Below are 19,704 nucleotides of genomic sequence, written 5' to 3' on the forward strand. Positions count from 1 at the left end.
TGTGGTTGTTTAGCAAGAATAAAGTTATGTTAAATTTCAACAGGGGCAACTAACTGTATTCCCAGTGAAGACAAGCGGGTAAGGAGGAGACAGAAGGTTAGGTGGGCAGATGAGGTTAAGAAGTTTGCTGGTATAAATTGGCAGCAGCAAGCACAGGGCCGAGTAAACTGGTGGAACATGGGAGAGGCCTTTGTCCTGCAGTGGACGTAGTCGTCATGATGATGATGATGATGAGTTTGTGGTGACCACTGCGCACAGACCTACGCAGCCTCCGTCTCGTCACTGAACCTCCGTCTTGTCACCGTCTCGTCCCTGACGCGGAGCAATCACATTCTAAAGGCGGACTGGGAGCGTGAATTGTGTCTTCCTGTGGCAGATTGAGAACAAGCGCCGATCACAGATTGCTCCGTGGAGCAACAATTCTCGCTCCGCCGAAATAGGCGGATTCGACCGGAAGTTCGAGTGACGTATCCTGTGCGCCCACCTTTCATCCAATCACCGATGGATGTCCGGAAAACGCTTCGCACTACCTCGCACCCTCTCGTGCTCCATCTCTAGATTTCCGCTCACCAACAGCTCCCGTCGAGACCAAGCAATTTTTCTTTAATCCTTTTTGGTGGAGACGCGCGCGTTCCAATCGCAGATTTAGCGACAGCAATGCCGCTCGGATCTGCGCGCATCATTTGCAATCCGGCACAGCGCTCGCGATCTGCCATTGGAATTCAACATTAGTTGCGAGTTGACGCACTCTCCTTTGGCTTATTAAATGCGAATATTACTTAGCGAACTTTGGTGACTTTTAGCGTATCTATCTATCCATCTATCTATCTATCTGTCTATCTATCTATCTATCTATCTATCTATTTATCCATCTATCTATGTAGCCGCCTACGACCTTTAGCTCTCCTGGCCGTTTCGATAATGGTGTCGATACCAAACTTGGAATGGCATAACATGACTCTATGAAAAACATATTTCACTAATCATAACATGAAAATCATGACATGTATGCCATGAATGTTATGATTTACCTTTAATGGTCCTGCAGCTCTTGCGGTGGCTCCGTTCACATAGCATGTTGCAAAACTGATATGGTATGACATGATTGCATGGTGATCACAAGCCACAGACCCTGACATGAAAATCACGACATGCGTGTTATGTAACAAAGTGACTACATGCCACGCTCATGATGCGCTGGCAGCCGTTTCACTAGCTTCACTTATTCCAAATTTGGTATTACGTGACGTGAAATGGATGACGAATGTATGTGACTGGTGGAAACATGATAATCACGAGATGCGTGTCATGTAACAACATGACTACATGCCACGCTCATGATGCGCTGGCGGCCTTTTCACTAGCTTCACTTATTCCAAATTTGGTATTACGTGACGTGAATGGATTACGAATGTATGATACTGATGCAAACATGATAAACATGAGATGTGTGTCATGTAACAGCATGACTACATGCTACACTCATGATACGCTCGCGGCCGTTTCGCTAGCTTCACATGTACCAAACTCGGTATTACGTGACGCGAACGGAGTACATGGGTAAATGACACATCCAAACATGATAATTATGAGATGCGTGTCATGTAACAACATGACACCATGCCACACTGATAATGCGCTCGCGGCCGTTTCGCTAGCTTCACATATGGAAAATTTTGTATTACGTGACGCCAATGGATGACGAAGGTTTGTGACTGGTGCAAACATGATAATAATGAGATGCGTGTGATGGGAGAACATGACTACATGCCACAGTCAAGGCGCCAATACCTTTCGTCGTGTCGCGGTGCGCGTACTCGCCGGCGTTCATTTCGTCGCGTCACGCCGGTGTTGCCACGCCAGGCGCCGGTCCTGCCATATACCAACACCACCTAGACTATTGACAATAGTCTAGGTGGTGTTGCATATACTCGCAGGCACGTGTCAGGCTGCGTTGCTTTGACGCATGCGCGTTTCAGCGCGTCCGGCGTCCCTCCGTCACGAAAAAAGGGAGCGCATCGGCGCGAAATGCAGCATGTTGCATTTGGCGCCAGTTGCCATCGGGCCGTGCCGACGGACGCTGGTCGCGCCTGGCGTCAGACTATAGAGTGCTTGCGTTTTGCAAAAGTTGCATCGCTGTGCCCAGCGTGCGCGCGCGCGAACGCTACATTAGAGTATATTTGACCCTTCATGATGCTCTCACGGTTATTTTGCCAGCTCCACGTATACCAAATTTGGCGTTACGTGACGTCAATGGATGACGAAATATGACTGGTGCAAACATAATCCTGATAGGCATGTCATGTAAGAACATGACAACATGAATTGCTCATAGCCTGCACGCGGCCGGTTAGCTAGCTCCACATATACTAAATTTGGTATCACGTGACGTGAATAGATGACGAAGGTAATCAACACATCCAAACATGATAATCATGACACCGAACTCATGCACGGCATCATTTGCCATACATGAGTTCGTACATGAGTTTAATAAATTTACCTCCACCTCGTAACGTTGTGCTGATTTTAAAATGACATATCAACATTTCTCATTCGGGGTTCGGATATCATCGATTCCCACTGGGGAATCTGCCAATTTTTCTTCTCCAATGGTTCGCGTCGTCTAATTTTCTTGTGACATTTGTAAACACTGTGTGTTTGTAAAATTTCTCAGAACGTCTTTTCGCACCTTCCCAAGTTTCTTTTGAATAATATCTGTTTCTGTCTGCCAGGTCAGCGGCAGACAAACATACGGATGAGCTGGATCCGCTGCTGAGAGTAAACGAGAGCGCATCGAGGAAACTTGTGCGCAGCCTCTTGTCGCTGGCATCAGTGCCGTTCCTGCACGTCGCGGCGTCGCGAGCTGTGTCCATCTTCGTGCTCTCATCGTTCCTGCTGACCGCCGTGGACTTTGGCACAGACAACGGTCTCGCTGGATACAAGGCGGTTGCGCTGGTCACCGCGAGCGCGATCGGAGACTTGGTTTCGCGAGTGGGCACTGGTCTTCTCTTGGACACCAAGGTAAGCAACATGCATGAGTATTTCTCGCACTGCGCGCATCCCAAAAGAAATTGACAAAGATCTCTACAAATCCCGATTGATTATTGATTGAAAACTACCATATGATTATGAGAGACGCCCGCAGTGGAGGGCTCCGGAAATTTCGACCACCTGAGGTTCTTTAACGTGGACCCAAACCTGAGCACACGGGCCAACAGCATTTTCGCCTCCATCGAAAATGCAGCCGCCGCAGCCGGAATTCGATCCCGCGACCTGCGGGTCAGCAGCGGAGAACCTTAGCCTCTAGACCATCACGGCGGGGCAAATTGCGATTGAAATATTTCTTTGAGAGGGACATTATGATGCACTGTCTGCAATTGCGTCATTCACACGGCAGGATTCGAAGGTACTCAGTATTGCATTCCAAGAAAGTAAAGAATTGTGTTGTTCTGAGTATCAGAAAATAATATTAATTAGCGTGTGAGTGACTATAGTTATTCTGCCATCGGCCAGCTTCAATATTTGCATAAAAACAATAAAATATTAGGCTCAAATGCATACGCAGATAGCTTTTTGATAGTATTTGTGTAGATTAAAAAAAACAATAACCGTGTCGTTGGTTCTCGAATGCGCGGCTCGTGAACGGTCGTCGAACATGGCAGTGTTTTTAGCAAAGCGATTCTCTGCAAGAACATTCAGCGCAGTGAAGTGAAATAACCGCTAATTATCCACTCAAAAAACCGGCACGAAGGTGCACACTGCATTTCAAGCGATTTGAATTAACACGCGGTGCTTGACGCGCCTCCGAAGTTTATGTGTTGAAGGGAACACCGCCGCTGAGGGGGATGGACCAGGTGAACATTCGTTGAGAGTAGTTGAACCTCGGTATGGACGTTGCTTATAGATGGGACCATGTAAATGTTTGAAGATAATTTTTTACCTTAAGTCATGCAAGCCCCTCAGCGATAAGTGGTTTGCCAGTTCTTTCGCACCAATTTGTACGAAACCTTTCTCTGAATCAAAAATATTTAATCACGTGATTTTACGGGTCATAATGACATTATTATGAAGGATGTTGCAGTGTGGAACCCCACGTTAATTTGAACTGTACTGGCGGTCTCTAACGTGCCCTTAACTCTGTGTACACGGATGTCCTCGCCTTTCGCGCGCGTTGAAATTAAACTTGCGCGTGTTAGAAAAACCGGGTAACCGATTACACTTTCAGTTACTTTCTTTGAGATGTAATTCAATACAGTGGCCAATTACAGCTCCTAAAAAGTAACTAAACGAACAATCACAGAAAAGTGATCAATTACTTTTGCGTTACTACTATGGCTTGTGCAGTAAAGAAAAGGCGGGAGGCTTACGTGAAAGCTGGGAGGCTTACTGTGGCTTGTGTCATATAGTGTTAGACGTTGTTAACATTCAATTCAAGTTAATTATTTTTCAATGTTGTCGTCACTGAATCTTTCAGGTTTCTTCAAAAGGTCCGCTGCAGCAGCGAACACTCCACGCATGCTCTGAAGGAAAGGGTTGTTTCATAATAAGGGAACACCTGGCGTGCGAGCTCGTAGTTTCCCGGTCCTTCGATATACATGTATCTTCCATGAACTTCATAGCATGAAGCGTCACTATTCGCCGTTTCTGGCACTTGGGTAAGACATTGCTGGTAAGGCCTAGGAAAAGGTGGAAAATTAGGCTCTGTAGGGTACCTCTTACAGAATGAGGGGTTCCTACAGAGCGGCCTCATATTTTTGGGGCGAGACCTGCCGTAAAAGGCTGGTTACAACTCGACTTTTTTTTTTTGGGGGGGGGGGGGATGTAACGGATTACAGGCAAGCAGGTACAAATAAATGTAACGGAATCACCCGGGACGTTACATCTTCGAAAAAATAACCGATTATATTGAAAAGTTACGAGAAAATGTAATTGATTACAAGTAATCGATTACTTGTGGAGCTTCACGTATATAACCCTGGAACCCTGGTTGAAATGCGGGCACCAGGGCCAGGAATCTAAACCACTTCCAGCAGCGCGACCACTTAGCTGCCGTATGAGCTTAGCTCACAAATTGGCCGTCTTTGTTGCCGCGTAAGTCCTACATTTTCCATTCAAAACAGGTGCTAAGCTGTGAAGCCTTGATGCTGTGGAGCTTCGCCGTCCAAGCAGCCGCCATGGCTGTGTTGGCACTTACGAAGAAATACTGGCTCCTCCTTGCCAGCTGCTTCTTCACCGGCTTGACGTCCGGGGGCCGAATATTCGCCTGCACCGTCATGATTGCCGAGCTGTTTGACCAACATTCGCTGTCACTCAGTCTCGGCATCACGAACTTCATAGCCGGCATCGTTTGCCTTGCGAGGCCAGCCCTCATTGGTGAGAAACCCTCTCTTTATTCGTTACTAAACATAACTTTAAGAAGTCAGCAGAGTTATACATGTGATTATAGTTTTTACACACCACAATAGACCTCGATATTCCTAAATAAATTGCACAAAATTAGGTAGAAGAACTGCGTTGGTGTCACAGAACAAGCGCTAAACAAGAGCGCGCCGCCAAATCCTTGCGACAACGGGCGGCAGAAACGCCGCGAGGTAAAAAGAAAAAAAAAAGAAAGCAAACATCCAGGGCTCCCGGGCGCGCGCTCTCCCCGCAGAAGCACGGCTTCGCAGACGATCCTCCTCACCCCACATCGGCGGCCCAGCAAGACCGCGATTTTTCTAGAACGAAGGAGGCGGGGTCAGACCGAGTGAATCATCCTCGGGAGAGGGCAGTCGAACCGTCTCGTGCCTCTCCCCAGCCTTCGCTGCGTATCGCGCCGACGAAATGACGAGAAACATCTGGAAAGTCGCGCGCAAGGTATTTAACCGAGCAGCCGAGACGAGAAATCAGGAGGAGACGGAAGTGAGCGCCAGAGTGCGTAGAGAGTCCGCCGTGTAGTCGGCGAAGTTTGTGGTCCGTAGGGACGGCTCGAGCTACAGGCAAGAGTGTGTGTTTACCGCTAACGAGCGAAGACCCGTGGCAACCGCTGCGAGTGTGAAGCCGACGTGTTCCGGCGAAGAAGTTGAAGTTTGAAGAGTGGCCAATTGAAGACGGGAGGTTTCCTGGGAGAGAACTTCGAGAGCTGCGGAACGACAGCAACGCTGGACTTTGAGTGAGTGATTCTCGGAAGAGTATCATTCAGACTTTTGTTCCAAGGACTTTGGACTGAATAGGTTTTACATCTCTTTAGTCTTTAAGTGTCTTGGTTGTTCAATGCATGCGACTGCATTGTAGTGCGTATTGTTGTCTGTGTCCGTTGTTTCAAGTGTGGTTGATTGTACTGTGTAGTACATTGTCTGCTTGGTGACGTATTGTATGTAACTATTGTGGAGTGTGCATACGTGTGTATTGCTTTTGATCTGCCGTTAATGAGAATATAATTTTGTTTGTTTATCAACTCTCGGCTCTGTCTTGTTCTTTGGGCCACAGCCGGCGTCCGCTGGCGCACCAATAAGGACCACTTCTAAATTGTCCACGCTTTCGTGGTGCGGTTCGGGGGGCCGATACTTCGGCTCTTGGAATTAGCCCGGCGATCGCCTCCCTAATAAACGGGACAGGTGTGACAATTAAACTGGCGTCCGCGACATAGGACCTTTTGGTGCACAGTGTGTCCAAAGAAGTGAGAAAGAGCCTCGAGTTATTGATAGTGCTATCGGAACGATTTTGTGTGTTGTTCAGTGTTCTCGTTAACGAGTGCAGGGGAGTGTTCTGATAGACCGATTTAGGCAGATATTTTTTGCACACGGCAAGGTTTTATTTGCGAGACACAATGGATCTCGGAAAGTTAGTTGCTCTTGGTGAAAAGATGGGTCTTTCTGGCGCCGAACTACGGAAGTGGGTCACCCAGAAGGAAAAAGAAGAAAAAGAGAGAGCCAAAGAAGAAAAAGCAGCCGAGCTGGAAAGAGAGAGGTTGGCGGCAGAGAGGGCCAAGGAAGAAAAGGCAGCTGAGTTGGAGAGAGAAAGGCTGGCCGCTGAAAGGGCGAGAGAAGAAAGAGAGGCAAAAGAGCGACAGCTGAAGGAAGAACGAGAGCAGCAATTGAAGTTGGAGCTGGAGAGAGAAAAGTTGGCAGCCGAAAGGGCGAGAGAAGAAAGAGAAGCAAAGGAGCGACAGCTGAAAGAAGAAAGAGAGGCAAAAGAGCGACAGCTGAAAGAAGAAAGAGAGCTGCAATTGAAGCTGGAGCTGGAGAAAGAAAGACTGGCAGCTGAGAGGGCGAAAGAAGAAAGAGAGGAAAGGGAACGGCAGCGTCAGCACGAGATGGAACTCGAGCGGCTCCGTTTGCAACAGCGAAGCGAAACTCCCGTCCAAGCTAGAGTTGAAAGCAGCGAACGGGAAGATCACGGCTTCCGCTTGAACCCAAGCAAGCTGCTCGTAGCGTTTGATGAAAGGAAGGACGACCTTGACGCGTACCTTCACCGATTTGAGACGATTGCGAAGAGCCAGAATTGGCCGGAACATCAATGGGCAACTGCTTTAAGTACCTGCTTGAGTGGTGAAGCGCTCAGTGTGTACGGTAGGCTGACGCCGACCGATGCAGCCAACTACGCAAAGGTGAAAGCTGCTTTGCTGAAGCGATTTAGATTTACTGTAGAAGGATTCCGGGACAGATTTCGGACAGGAAAGCCAGCTGATGGTGAGACGGCTACGCAGTATGCCGCCCGACTTTGCCATTATTTCGACAGATGGATTGAACTTTCAGGGACAGCGCAGGAGTACGATGAGCTTAGAGAGCTCCTAATTAGAGAACAATTTCTTACTAGTTGCCACCCAAGCCTGTCGCTGTACTTGAAAGAGAGGAGAGCTAAGTCACTTGAAGACATGCTTGAATTAGCTGATCAATTCTTGGAAGCGCAAGGTGGCACTAATTTGGCCAAAGTCAAGAAGGAGTGTCCCGAGGATTCGAAGAAATCGGCTCCCGAGGAAAAGAAGCGTGCACCGGAGAACATTCCGCGATGTTTTCTGTGTAACCGAGTGGGTCACCGTGCTAACCACTGCCGAACTAACTTCACGAGCCCTACGGTTGTAAAATGTTTCAAATGTGGTCAGACTGGGCACAAGGCAGACGCATGTCGTAACGGAGCGAGTCAAACTCACCAGGTATCCTGTGCACAAGTGGCACCAAAAACCGTTGATGACGTCACCGATGGTTTCGTAGAGTTGAAAAATGGGGAGAAAATCCCTATTGTGGGTGCTGTATTGGCAAAACAACAAACGGGTGCTACGAAGGGAATGCCTGTGATGGCTGGAAAAGTGGCGGGAAGGCGTGTAGACGTTTTAAGAGACACTGGGTGCTCCACTGTAATAGTACGAAGAGACCTAGTCCGCGACGATGAACTCACAGGCCAGACCAGCCTGATTTACACTGTCGACCGTTCGGTCATGAGGCTGCCTGAGGCCAAGGTCAAGATCGAGACGCCCTTCTACAGTGGAATTGTTTCTGCTTTCTGCATGGATGATCCATTGTATGACGTAATCGTGGGGAACATCGAGGGCGCCCGTTCGCCAGACCAACCCGAACCACTGGAAGAGGACCCAGAAATCGATCCACCATCGATTGCAAACCCTCACGAGCAATCAGCCACGGCCGACGAGGACGTAGTCGCAGTTGCAACCCGAGCACAGAATAAAGCCCAGTCGAAGCCATTCCAGCCCCTCCCTGCACCCAATTCCGAAGAGGACCCGAGCTTCAGCTATGCCGAGGAACAAATCCAAGACGAGTCTTTAAAACCCTGCTTTGCGCAAATTGACAAGGACCTCAGATGCCGTAATAGTAAATGCGCGATAATGTTCAAGCAGGAAGATGGACTGCTCTACAGGTACTATACGGAGAGGAGTGGTCGGCGGATACGACAGCTCTTGGTGCCGAAGAACCGCCGAGAGGCTGTTATGAAGCTAGCCCACGATGGGATAATGGCTGGGCACCTGGGGGCCGAGAAAACCAAGGACAGAATTCAGGAAGAATTTTTCTGGCCCGGTGTCACAGCCGACGTGAAACGGTTCGTGGCGTCTTGCGACATCTGCCAGCGAACTGTGCCAAAAGGAAGGGTGCCACACGTGTCACTCGGCCAGTCCCCCGTCATAGACACCCCCTTTAAAAGGGTAGCTATTGATATAGTGGGCCCTATCCGACCTCCATCTGGTCAAGGAAACCGCTATATCCTGACTCTCGTCGATTGCGCCACGCGCTATCCGGAGGCAGTTGCACTACCTGGCATAGAGACCGAACGAGTCGCAGAGGCCCTCGTGGAGATGTTCTCCCGTTTTGGTGTACCGAGGGAAATCCTAAGTGATCGGGGCTCGAATTTCACGTCGGAGTTAATGAAGGAAGTGGCACGACTTCTATCGGTGCGCCAGCTCCATACCACCCCTTACCACCCAATGGCCAACGGGATGGTGGAAAAATTTAATGGCACCCTGAAGACTATGCTCAAAAGAATGTGTGCGGAGAAACCAAAAAACTGGGACAGATTCCTCGGTCCGTTGCTGTTCGCGTACAGAGAGGTTCCCCAGGCAAGTCTCGGCTTTTCACCGTTCGAGCTTCTGTACGGCCGACATGTCCGGGGACCCCTGGCGATCTTAAAGGAAGTTTGGACGAACCAAGAGCTGGACGATGAGCTGAAGACAACCTATCAGTACGTATTGGATCTCCGAAATCGTCTAGAAGAGACGTGCCGCCTAGCTCACGAAGAACTCCGAAGGGCGGGAGTACGCTACGCTAAGCACTACAATCGAAAATCAAGGAATAGAGTATTCCAACCAGGAGATAAGGTTCTCATCCTGCTCCCAACTGACAAAAATAAACTCTTGCTGCATTGGAAGGGGCCCTTCGAAGTGCAGGCGAAAATTGGGGACTTCGATTACTCCATAAAGACGCCGGGTGGGCCGAAAATTTTCCATGCCAATTTGCTGAAGAAGTATGCGGAGCGGGAAACGAACCAAGATGCGCCACATCAATGCCAAGCCATCGTAGGGGTTATTGACAATGGAGATGAACAGGAACTACCGGTGCCGGAGTTCGTGCAGACAGAAGGGATTACTGACGTCAAGATCTGCCCAAGTTTGACGGACCAACAAAAGGAGGAGTTGGAGAAAACCATGAAAGTGCACTCTAAAATATTTTCGAATGTCCCGGGCAAGACAGATTGGGTGGAGTGCCACCTCGAGACCGTGACGGAGTCCCCAGTCCACGTCAAACAGTACCCGTTACCTTTTGCTACGACTAAAGACATCGAGGCCGAGGTACAGCAAATGAAAACACTGGGCATAATTGAAGTCTCGAAATCGCCCTATAATTCCCCAGTGTTGCTTGTGGACAAACCAGACAAAACCAAGCGGTTTGTAGTCGATTTCCGGCGCCTGAACAACCTCATGATAGCAGATGCAGAGCCCATGCCTAGGGCAGATGCCGTTTTTGCCAGTGCCACAAACAAAAGATACTTCTCTAAGTTAGATTTCGTTAAGGGCTACTGGCAAATCCCACTCTCCCAGCAGTCGAGACCTAAAACTGCGTTTTCGACAAAATCCGGTCTCTACCAGTTTTGCTACATGCCTTTCGGGATCAAAACGGCACCCGCCGTGTTCGCCCGGCTGATGCGACTAGTCACTGAGGGAATCCCGGGCGTTGAACATTACTACGACGACGTACTCATAACAAGCACGACCTGGGAGGAACACCTATCCACTCTCAGACAACTCTTCGCTCGAATTCAGGCTGCCGGGTTGACCGTGAGACCGAGCAAGTGTGAGTTGGGAATGAAAGAGATTGATTTCCTGGGTCATCACATTGGACAAAACATGCTTGCTCCACTGGGAAAGACTCTTGACAAAATCCAAGCTGCACCCGCCCCAAAAACGAAGCGACAGGTACGCGCTTTTCTCGGGTTGACCAGCTATTACCGGGAGTTCATTCCAAATTATGCCGAGATCAGCGCCCCTCTCACAGAACTGATCAAGAAGGGTGAAAGCAACTTAGTAAAATGGACGACGACACACGAGAAAGCATTTGCGAAACTCAAGGAATGTATCTCGAACCCTCCCGTGCTCCGCCTCCCAGACTTAACCAAGGAATTCATCCTCCGCACCGACGCTTCCGACACCAGCCTTGGGGCTGTGCTCTTGCAGTCACACGAAGGGACCCTCCATCCCATAGCCTACGCCAGTCGGAAACTACTTCCCCGGGAATCATCCTACAGCACCATCGAAAGAGAATGTCTAGCCCTGGTGTGGGGGATACAGAAGTTTAATATTTATCTCTACGGAGTTCCTTTCTTGGTCCAAACTGACCACCAGCCTCTCCAATACATAAAACAGGCTAAACAGCTCAACAGCAGAGTGTTGAGGTGGAGCTTGCTTCTGCAAGAGTATCAGTTCCGAGTCGAGCACATCAAGGGAAGCGAGAACGTTGGTGCCGACTACCTTAGCCGAGTTTGAATGTTTTGGAAGGGTCTGACAGTAGTGAATGCAATAGGCTGTGTTGTTATTGTGTTATCCAGTGTCGAGCGAATCAAAATGTTTGTTCCGGTGATGTGATGTGATGTATTGTACAATTGTTGCAATGAATGAACTTTGTACATTTGTATAGTTGGGAATTTGTGGTGGAGTGTTGTACTCATGTGCCTGTGGTTATATTTCATGTGTTGTGGAATTGAACTACAATGTAAGATTGTATTGCGTGATATATTGTGAATGTGAAGTGTCATGAGCGACGGATTGTGTTACAGTCTGTGAGAATGTGTGGTGACTGTTCGCGCTCGTTTGTGTGGTTTTGAATATTATGAGATAATATTCTTAAAGTGGGGGGCAGTGTCACAGAACAAGCGCTAAACAAGAGCGCGCCGCCAAATCCTTGCGACAACGGGCGGCAGAAACGCCGCGAGGTAAAAAGAAAAAAAAAGAAAGCAAACATCCAGGGCTCCCGGGCGCGCGCTCTCCCCGCAGAAGCACGGCTTCGCAGACGATCCTCCTCACCCCACATCGGCGGCCCAGCAAGACCGCGATTTTTCTAGAACGAAGGAGGCGGGGTCAGACCGAGTGAATCATCCTCGGGAGAGGGCAGTCGAACCGTCTCGTGCCTCTCCCCAGCCTTCGCTGCGTATCGCGCCGACGAAATGACGAGAAACATTTGGAAAGTCGCGCGCAAGGTATTTAACCGAGCAGCCGAGACGAGAAATCAGGAGGAGACGGAAGTGAGCGCCAGAGTGCGTAGAGAGTCCGCCGTGTAGTCGGCGAAGTTTGTGGTCCGTAGGGACGGCTCGAGCTACAGGCAAGAGTGTGTGTTTACCGCTAACGAGCGAAGACCCGTGGCAACCGCTGCGAGTGTGAAGCCGACGTGTTCCGGCGAAGAAGTTGAAGTTTGAAGAGTGGCCAATTGAAGACGGGAGGTTTCCTGGGAGAGAACTTCGAGAGCTGCGGAACGACAGCAACGCTGGACTTTGAGTGAGTGATTCTCGGAAGAGTATCATTCAGACTTTTGTTCCAAGGACTTTGGACTGAATAGGTTTTACATCTCTTTAGTCTTTAAGTGTCTTGGTTGTTCAATGCATGCGACTGCATTGTAGTGCGTATTGTTGTCTGTGTCCGTTGTTTCAAGTGTGGTTGATTGTACTGTGTAGTACATTGTCTGCTTGGTGACGTATTGTATGTAACTATTGTGGAGTGTGCATACGTGTGTATTGCTTTTGATCTGCCGTTAATGAGAATATAATTTTGTTTGTTTATCAACTCTCGGCTCTGTCTTGTTCTTTGGGCCACAGCCGGCGTCCGCTGGCGCACCAATAAGGACCACTTCTAAATTGTCCACGCTTTCGTGGTGCGGTTCGGGGGGCCGATACTTCGGCTCTTGGAATTAGCCCGGCGATCGCCTCCCTAATAAACGGGACAGGTGTGACAGTTGGTAATAAATTTGATAAGAACTTGACACTTACGCCTGCCTCTGTGCACATGATAACTTGATTGGTTGTGCTTATTTCGGAGCTCTTAATGACGTACAGTAATTTCCCGGATCACTCCTTTATTTGTCCCATTGTGAGGCATCTCGTAAAAGTGTTGTTGAACAATTTTCCTTAGTCGCGAAATGGTAACGATGTACAAAGTTCAGGCATATTCATAGCCAATTATCATGTAGTTTACATAACACCTTTTATACAGCTAGCAAATGTTTCGTGCAAACTCAGGCACGACCATAGGTTCTTCCTAGACTTCATGCATGGAAGAAATGCAGCTGTAAAATATGTGTTGATGCCGTAAGGCGAGCTTACGCAATAAATAAAAAAGGGTCCTTCGGCATGACTGATAATCCATGCAATGTAGTGCAGGCCAAAGGCAATGTTAATCTCATTTCTTCTACTACCTCAACTTTTCTCCCATACTTTTTTTTTTCTTAAACTAAGCGCGGGCATTTTTGGACGGTGTAACGCTCGAACACAACGCGTCGTGTGTTCATATTGAACGTTTGCTTTAACGTCTGCTTTAAGCTATGGAGACGGCCGTTTGCGCCGGATGGGGTGACAGAATATTAGAAAGTGGGTCTGAAGAGCACGGTGTAACCGGGCCAAGTGGCTTTAATGCATCAGTTCTAAGGATTTCCCCATGAAATCCTTTTACAGGCGAGAGACCTCGTAGAATTGTTTCGCTGCTACTATGAAGAAGCTGCATACTTCTTCATATTGAGTTCCAGTATCTTGTGCTGGTGAAGAGAGGCTTCAGTCGGGGTACCGTAATTGTAACCTTAGGTGTCGAAACCACGATTTGATTATAAGCCGCGCAGTATAGAGGAGGGCTCCTGAAATTTCGTAAACGTTCACGTGCTCCTTCGTCACACAGTACACGGCCGTCTAGCATATCGTCTCCATCGAAAGGTGACCACCGTGACCGGCATCGAACCAGCGACCTTCGGTTCAGTACGGAGCATTGTAACCGCTACACCACTACAGCGGATTGAGGCGCTGCAGTAGTTCTAATTACAGCCTCAATATATATTGACTAGGATCTCAGAACTGGAGTGCTGCCATAGTTTAGCACGAAAGTCACCACGGTATGGCTATCACACGCTCGAGTTCCTTAGTAACTGTCGTTACGGCAAAAACTGTGACACGGACGTCAAGTAATTACAGGAGTCTGGCAATATTTGAAGCTCGTTTTGAAGGAATGCCTGCTTCTACTGCCGCATCGGCGTCACTGGTTCTGATCGGAAAATCGGCCCTACCCGTGAGCGAAAAATTAAGATAGATCTAGATGAAACATTACTTCTTATTCGAGTGAGATTCGAACAAAGGTCCTCCGCGTGGCAGTCAAGAGTTATATACCACAGAGCCATGCCAATGGATGCAAATGATTTGTAAAAAAAAACGAAAACCCATACGGGCTCAACGTAGTGTGAGGAATGCCATTACTATATGTAACATTGCGTGTAATAAGCGCAGAATTGTAACTGGCGCCACAAGTGGATAACGCAAAACGAGTGGATGGTTTACAGGCACACCCATTACGAAGCGCTTAGGTATAAATATTCAACGGCAACAGCACCAATCGTACAGCTCTGCGTGTTTTCTAATAAACACTCAGTGGTATACCTCGCTGAATCTCAGTATAATAAATCATGGCGTAGTTGGCGTATCTAACGGGTGCAAGGGGAAGCGATCTACCCCAAAAGGAAAAGCTAGGGGGTGGAGTTCCTCCCTCCTACTTTTAGGCATATGGTCATTGTCAGCTGCACACTGGGAACCAACAAGTGAGGCGATATTTTCCTTCATCCCAGTAATCACGCAATTATATATTGAAATTGGTCCACTGCATTTGCTGCCAAGGTTGCCCTCCGTGTCTCACAACCACGCACTGTATAGGCTTTCTGTGGTGCAGCCCACCTATGCGATGCTTTCATGCTTTGCGCGCCAGCACTGCAGAGGAGGCTACCGCTCAGCTCGGGCTCTATAAATTTAGAACATGGTGTCATGCTCTGATGCTGTTCTAGCTGGCCTGAACTTTACATCTTCAACGACGCAAGTATGCAGGCGGAAACCAGCTAACGTTTTACGGATCAATCAAACACGATTCGCTTTAAAATGTAGTTATTGGTATGGTATGGTATGGTATGGTATGGTATGGTATGGTATGGTATGGTATGGTATGGTATGGTATGGTATGGTATGGTATGGTAAATTTGAGTGGGGTCCTGCAGAGCGTGGCTCAACAAGAAGCGGCCGTTCTCAAGTAGGTACCGGAATGCAAATCCTCTCAGACGCATCGTGAACTTTCTGGACAGTGCGCAGCTTTTGGACATTAACGAAATTTCAATGAATAATACAAATCTATACTTTTGGTACGGCTGCTGGAAGGCCACGGTGACATTACTCAACCATAAAGTTGTGTGGTGAATATATAAAAGAGCTTTCCTCGTAGAGTTATACGCCTCACAAGCGCATACAGAGCTGTCCCAGCGTATGCTACGTAAGAGTGAACAAACTTTTTCTGCTAAACCAGTTCCCACTCTGTGTATTAAATATCTCATCAGACTGAGCGCTAATGAAGATCTGTCTCTCTTTATTTCGATATATGTGTAAAAGGAGGGCACTCTTCACCCCTCCCCCGCTTGCGCATGCACAAGCTGCTACACCCCTTGTAGTGGATACTTAACCACAACACTTTAAACCACCAAATTACACCCACAGACGTTCCTTTCCTCTCTCCAAGGTTTAGGTGTTCACTGTAAAACGAAGCATGGCATGCGAATAAGACGACTAAAGGAACGGTGTCCGAACACACCATCGCGTTCTTCTACTCTTTGTGACGAAGCTCAAGCGTTCCCAAGTTTTTCTTTTGGGCCTCTCGTTAAACGAAGAGCTCCATCTGCAGGCCCGTAGCCAACGGTTTTTATCAGGGGTATTCGGTACTTGTCGAAGGCCTTGAAAAACACCAATTCTCGGTAAAGCACTCCGCACCATCCGAATTTCAGGGGAGGCGATGTCTGGGCTTCTAGACCCCTCCCCCTCCTTCCTACGGGCCTGGCTCCATTGGATGCCTTGTTTTCATGTGCGACCGAAACGTTGTAATACAACTTAGAAGTGTGGCAGCTTGGGCTAGTTGGTATGACATGATGATAGTTACAGCGCGAGAACAAAACGACGACACAGAGACAAGAAGGACACGAAAGACACGAGCGCTCGTGTCTTTCGTGTCCTTCTTGTCTCTGTGTCGTCGTTTTGTTCTCGCGCTATAACTATCGTTGTAATGCACTTGAGCCTGAGGCCAGAGTCGTACGCTTTTCTCAAGTCAAAATTTATGACTCGTGGCGTTTCACTCTCGCAGGCCACGCACGAGACGTCATCGGATCGTACAATCCTCTTTACGTGGCGTTTGCCGTCACCAACGCTGTCTTTACAGCCACCTGGATGGTGAGCCTGTGTTGGCACAGGAGACAACGGAAACTAGAGAATGGCGTCGCAGGTTAGGGGCCTGGACTAGGAAGGCAACCTCAGCCACAACTTGTGCTTCATATGCACTGTAATGGCTAAAGTTCATCCGCGGCTTACTGCAATGAAGAGAGAGAGAAGACAACGCTCGTATTCGGGCCGGCTGTTCTACACCGCCTCCTCTTGTATTCCCCCAGTAGAGCACATGCCAATGACAGTGCGCCGTTTTCTTCATTACAGTTAGTTAGCTAGAAAAGCATTACCCGCCAGTGTAGATGATGTTCGTCAACAAGAGTATGTCAATGATATTGTACCAATGACTACAGAAACTACAACGTTTATGGAAGAGGGAATCTTTGATATTTGCCCGATAAGATTGGCTGAGCTAGTTACGCTTTGGGAGGAGGATGATCAAGAGGAAGGAAAGGCAGCAAGGTCAATCAGATGAGTGTTCGGTCCGCTATCCTACACTGGAGGAAGGGAATGGGGGATTAAACGATTGGGATATAGAAAGCAGGCAACTTCGAAAAATACACGTGAGCTTAAACTAAAGACGCTCTGTAAATAAATAAATAAGCATTGCGTGCTATTGAAACGTAAAATACAGCGAGGGTACTCCCCTCTGGCGCTGGGAGATGTTAATAAGGGTACAGCAGCTTGCGCATAAAATGTGACTCCTAGAGAGAAAAGAAATGTAGAAAACTAACAGGGCTAGTTTCACGTTGATGCGCCACCTTCCAAAGTGAGAAAGTGGGGAGTCCGTGTAGAGGAAAAATTTTAAAATATAGATATTTCAACTGAACCAGCTCTATCACGAATAAATATAAACACTTCGTTGAGAAGTCATGCTCTGATCGCAAAAGAAATTAACGACTGATAGCTCTCAGGTCATCGTCTAATCACAGAGAGCTCCACAGATGATGATAAAACAGAAGTGCGTGACCTACCTCAAGGAGTCATTGTCATTAATACCGTTTAGTGTGGGGTGTTTTGTTTTTTTGACAATTTACTTGGGAAAGTGCCCTATATTACTTTATTCCGTAATTTCACGCTGTGGCATCTCACACTATCCTATTCGCTTAAATCACAATCTTCTTTATGCATTCAGACGTGAATTACTGTTTTACTTTGTGTAGGCATTTTCTCGACCTATTAGCTAGGTGTATTGCTGTTTATTTATGATTTCCTTGTTTCCTGCTATGTGAATTACACAATTTTTTCTGCGTATACCACGCTGTGTGAATTTTTCATTTTCTACATATTTTTGTGTATTATTGCATATGTTTATCGTTTTAACAATATGTTCAGTAATTTTTGCTGGTTTAACAAATGTGTATGTAAACATCTATTTTTTTAACTGATGTTCTTGCTGCAAACTTTTGAGTGTACACTCGTCTGCACAAAATCCAATCCATTATTGTATGCTATATGAATGAACTGAAATTAGGCTGAAACTGCCACATGTGTAATACTTACATTAACGCAGAACTTAATAAAACAAATAAAAATCAACATATATGTTAAATGCGTAATTCACGAGTTTCAACTACGCACAGCCAGTACTATACGTATTTTCTGCGATACAAAAAAAAAACTCGCATCACGACATACTTATGTAAAGACGCTCCGAGACGATATAGAGCACTTACTTCAACACTACAAAGTATTACGCTCCATTTTGGCATGTGATACGAAATTCGGATAGACAGCCATGAATGTCAAAAAATCATAACACAATATAAGAATTTTCAGAAGAATGTAGCAATTTTTTGGAGGAAGAGAAAGTGTAAAATTGATACCAAATTGAATTCACATTCCGGCTCCTACTGTCACTGTTAATGCTTTGAAATAAAAGGTGTTCTCGTTTAAGTGTTCTTTTTTTTTTTGCTGCTTTAGTGGATGTGCGGCGTTTATGTGACAGTCGTGTCTCAGCACATCACTGTGATGGTTGCAGTGCGACCCTCAAGAGAAGCCTCATTTTTAGGTGCCCAAGAACGCTTACACCTTGCGAACATTTTGTTAAATTACGGTATTTCTCCTGCCTGATAGCTGCGCTACGTAAGCTTTCTGTCGAGTGAACATGCGACTGCCGAACTCAAATTGTGCGCATGTCGGTCCATCAGTTTTTTGTCAAGTGTTATGTTTGGTCCATCAGTTTTTTGTCAAGTGTTATGTTTGTTCTACTCGAAACACGACAAAAAAACTTGGCTAAATAAATTAATTTGCAGTGCACTTTCTTTTTGTAATTTTGAAAGCTTGACGTGAGGTATAGTACTACGCGGTGTCATAAGTACACATACAATATTTGGAAGGGTGCGTTTTCTCAAAGACATCGGCCTGTTTCATCGTTTGTGATGTGAAACTGTTACGCGTCAGCCCAGTCAGTGACCTTTTTTCTCCTCCTCTATAACTTTCCTTTCCCCTCTACCCTTCCCCAGTGCAGTGTAGCCTACCGAAGATCAGCCGTGGTTAACCTCCCTGCCTTTCTACTTATGTTCTCTCTCTCTCTTGGAAGGAATAGCCGCAAGGCCATATCAGGGAAATAAAAGGGTGTAATTCTAACAACTGTAGCACTCTTTCTGCACACTTGCTTCCATATCTCTCTCCAAAAAAATAGAGAGCACCAGAAGGTACGGGGAACGATTAAATGTGCTGTTTGAAGTATACTCCAACACTCGCTTGCATAATATCTGTCTGTGATACGGATGCAAAAACGTTAAGTGGGCGAAAAGGCAACTTGCCGCTGGCGGAGACGGCCTTGCTATCACGCGGCCAATGGTCTTACCAACTGGGTGGTCGTCCTCTTGTACACTTATCGGGTACTTATGGGCTTGAAAACTGTGCGACTGATAGTGAGTGCCGCGCTAAAAGTGGCACTGAATAACTTTTCTCTTTCAACCCACTTTTTGTTTTTCTCTCTTTCTCTCTTTTTTTTTCTCCATACTCGTTCCCTCGCCTATCATAAATATTTAATCCCAGCCAGACAAGTCGAAGAAGCGGGAGAGGGCACACCGAGCACACATATTAGTGGTGAACGAAGCAGGAGAAGTAGACGGAAAGAGCGCGCGCCAGCGTGAGTTATAGCGTTATACCTCGCAGCTGATCCTGTTCTGCGCTGCTGCTCACGGGTTGGAACGGCTTGAACGACGGGCGGCGGGATTGCACTTGAGTTTAACGTTTGCTTCTTTGTTGTTTTAGTGCTTTTTTGGCAGTTGTTTGTGGTTTGTGCCATATGATTTTTTGAGTTCAAGCGACTCA

At 47.3% G+C, this 19,704-nt stretch overlaps 1 protein-coding gene across 1 annotated transcript; it reads left to right on the forward strand.

The window, feature by feature from the left end:
- The first annotated feature begins 2,714 nt into the window (after window positions 1-2,714).
- Window positions 2,715-18,315, forward strand: LOC119164287 (uncharacterized). Its single transcript, XM_075892609.1, has 3 exons — window positions 2,715-3,024; window positions 5,124-5,376; window positions 16,343-18,315. The coding sequence occupies exons 2-3, from the start codon at window positions 5,145-5,147 to the stop codon at window positions 16,483-16,485; spliced, it is 375 nt and encodes a 124-aa protein (XP_075748724.1). The 5' UTR covers window positions 2,715-3,024; window positions 5,124-5,144; the 3' UTR covers window positions 16,486-18,315.
- Window positions 18,316-19,704: the final 1,389 nt, after the last annotated feature.

The sequence above is a fragment of the Rhipicephalus microplus genome, chromosome 1, assembly GCF_043290135.1.
Source record: "Rhipicephalus microplus isolate Deutch F79 chromosome 1, USDA_Rmic, whole genome shotgun sequence".
NCBI classification, from domain to species: domain Eukaryota; kingdom Metazoa; phylum Arthropoda; class Arachnida; order Ixodida; family Ixodidae; genus Rhipicephalus; species Rhipicephalus microplus.

Excerpts from the sequence above, each read along its gene's own strand:
- LOC119164287 (XM_075892609.1), top strand. The coding sequence starts at position 5,145 with ATGCTGTGGAGCTTCGCCGTCCAAGCAGCCGCCATGGCTGTGTTGGCA. Across the intron at positions 5,377-16,342 it reads TGCGAGGCCAGCCCTCATTG|GCCACGCACGAGACGTCATC; the intron begins GTGAGAAACCCT and ends TCACTCTCGCAG.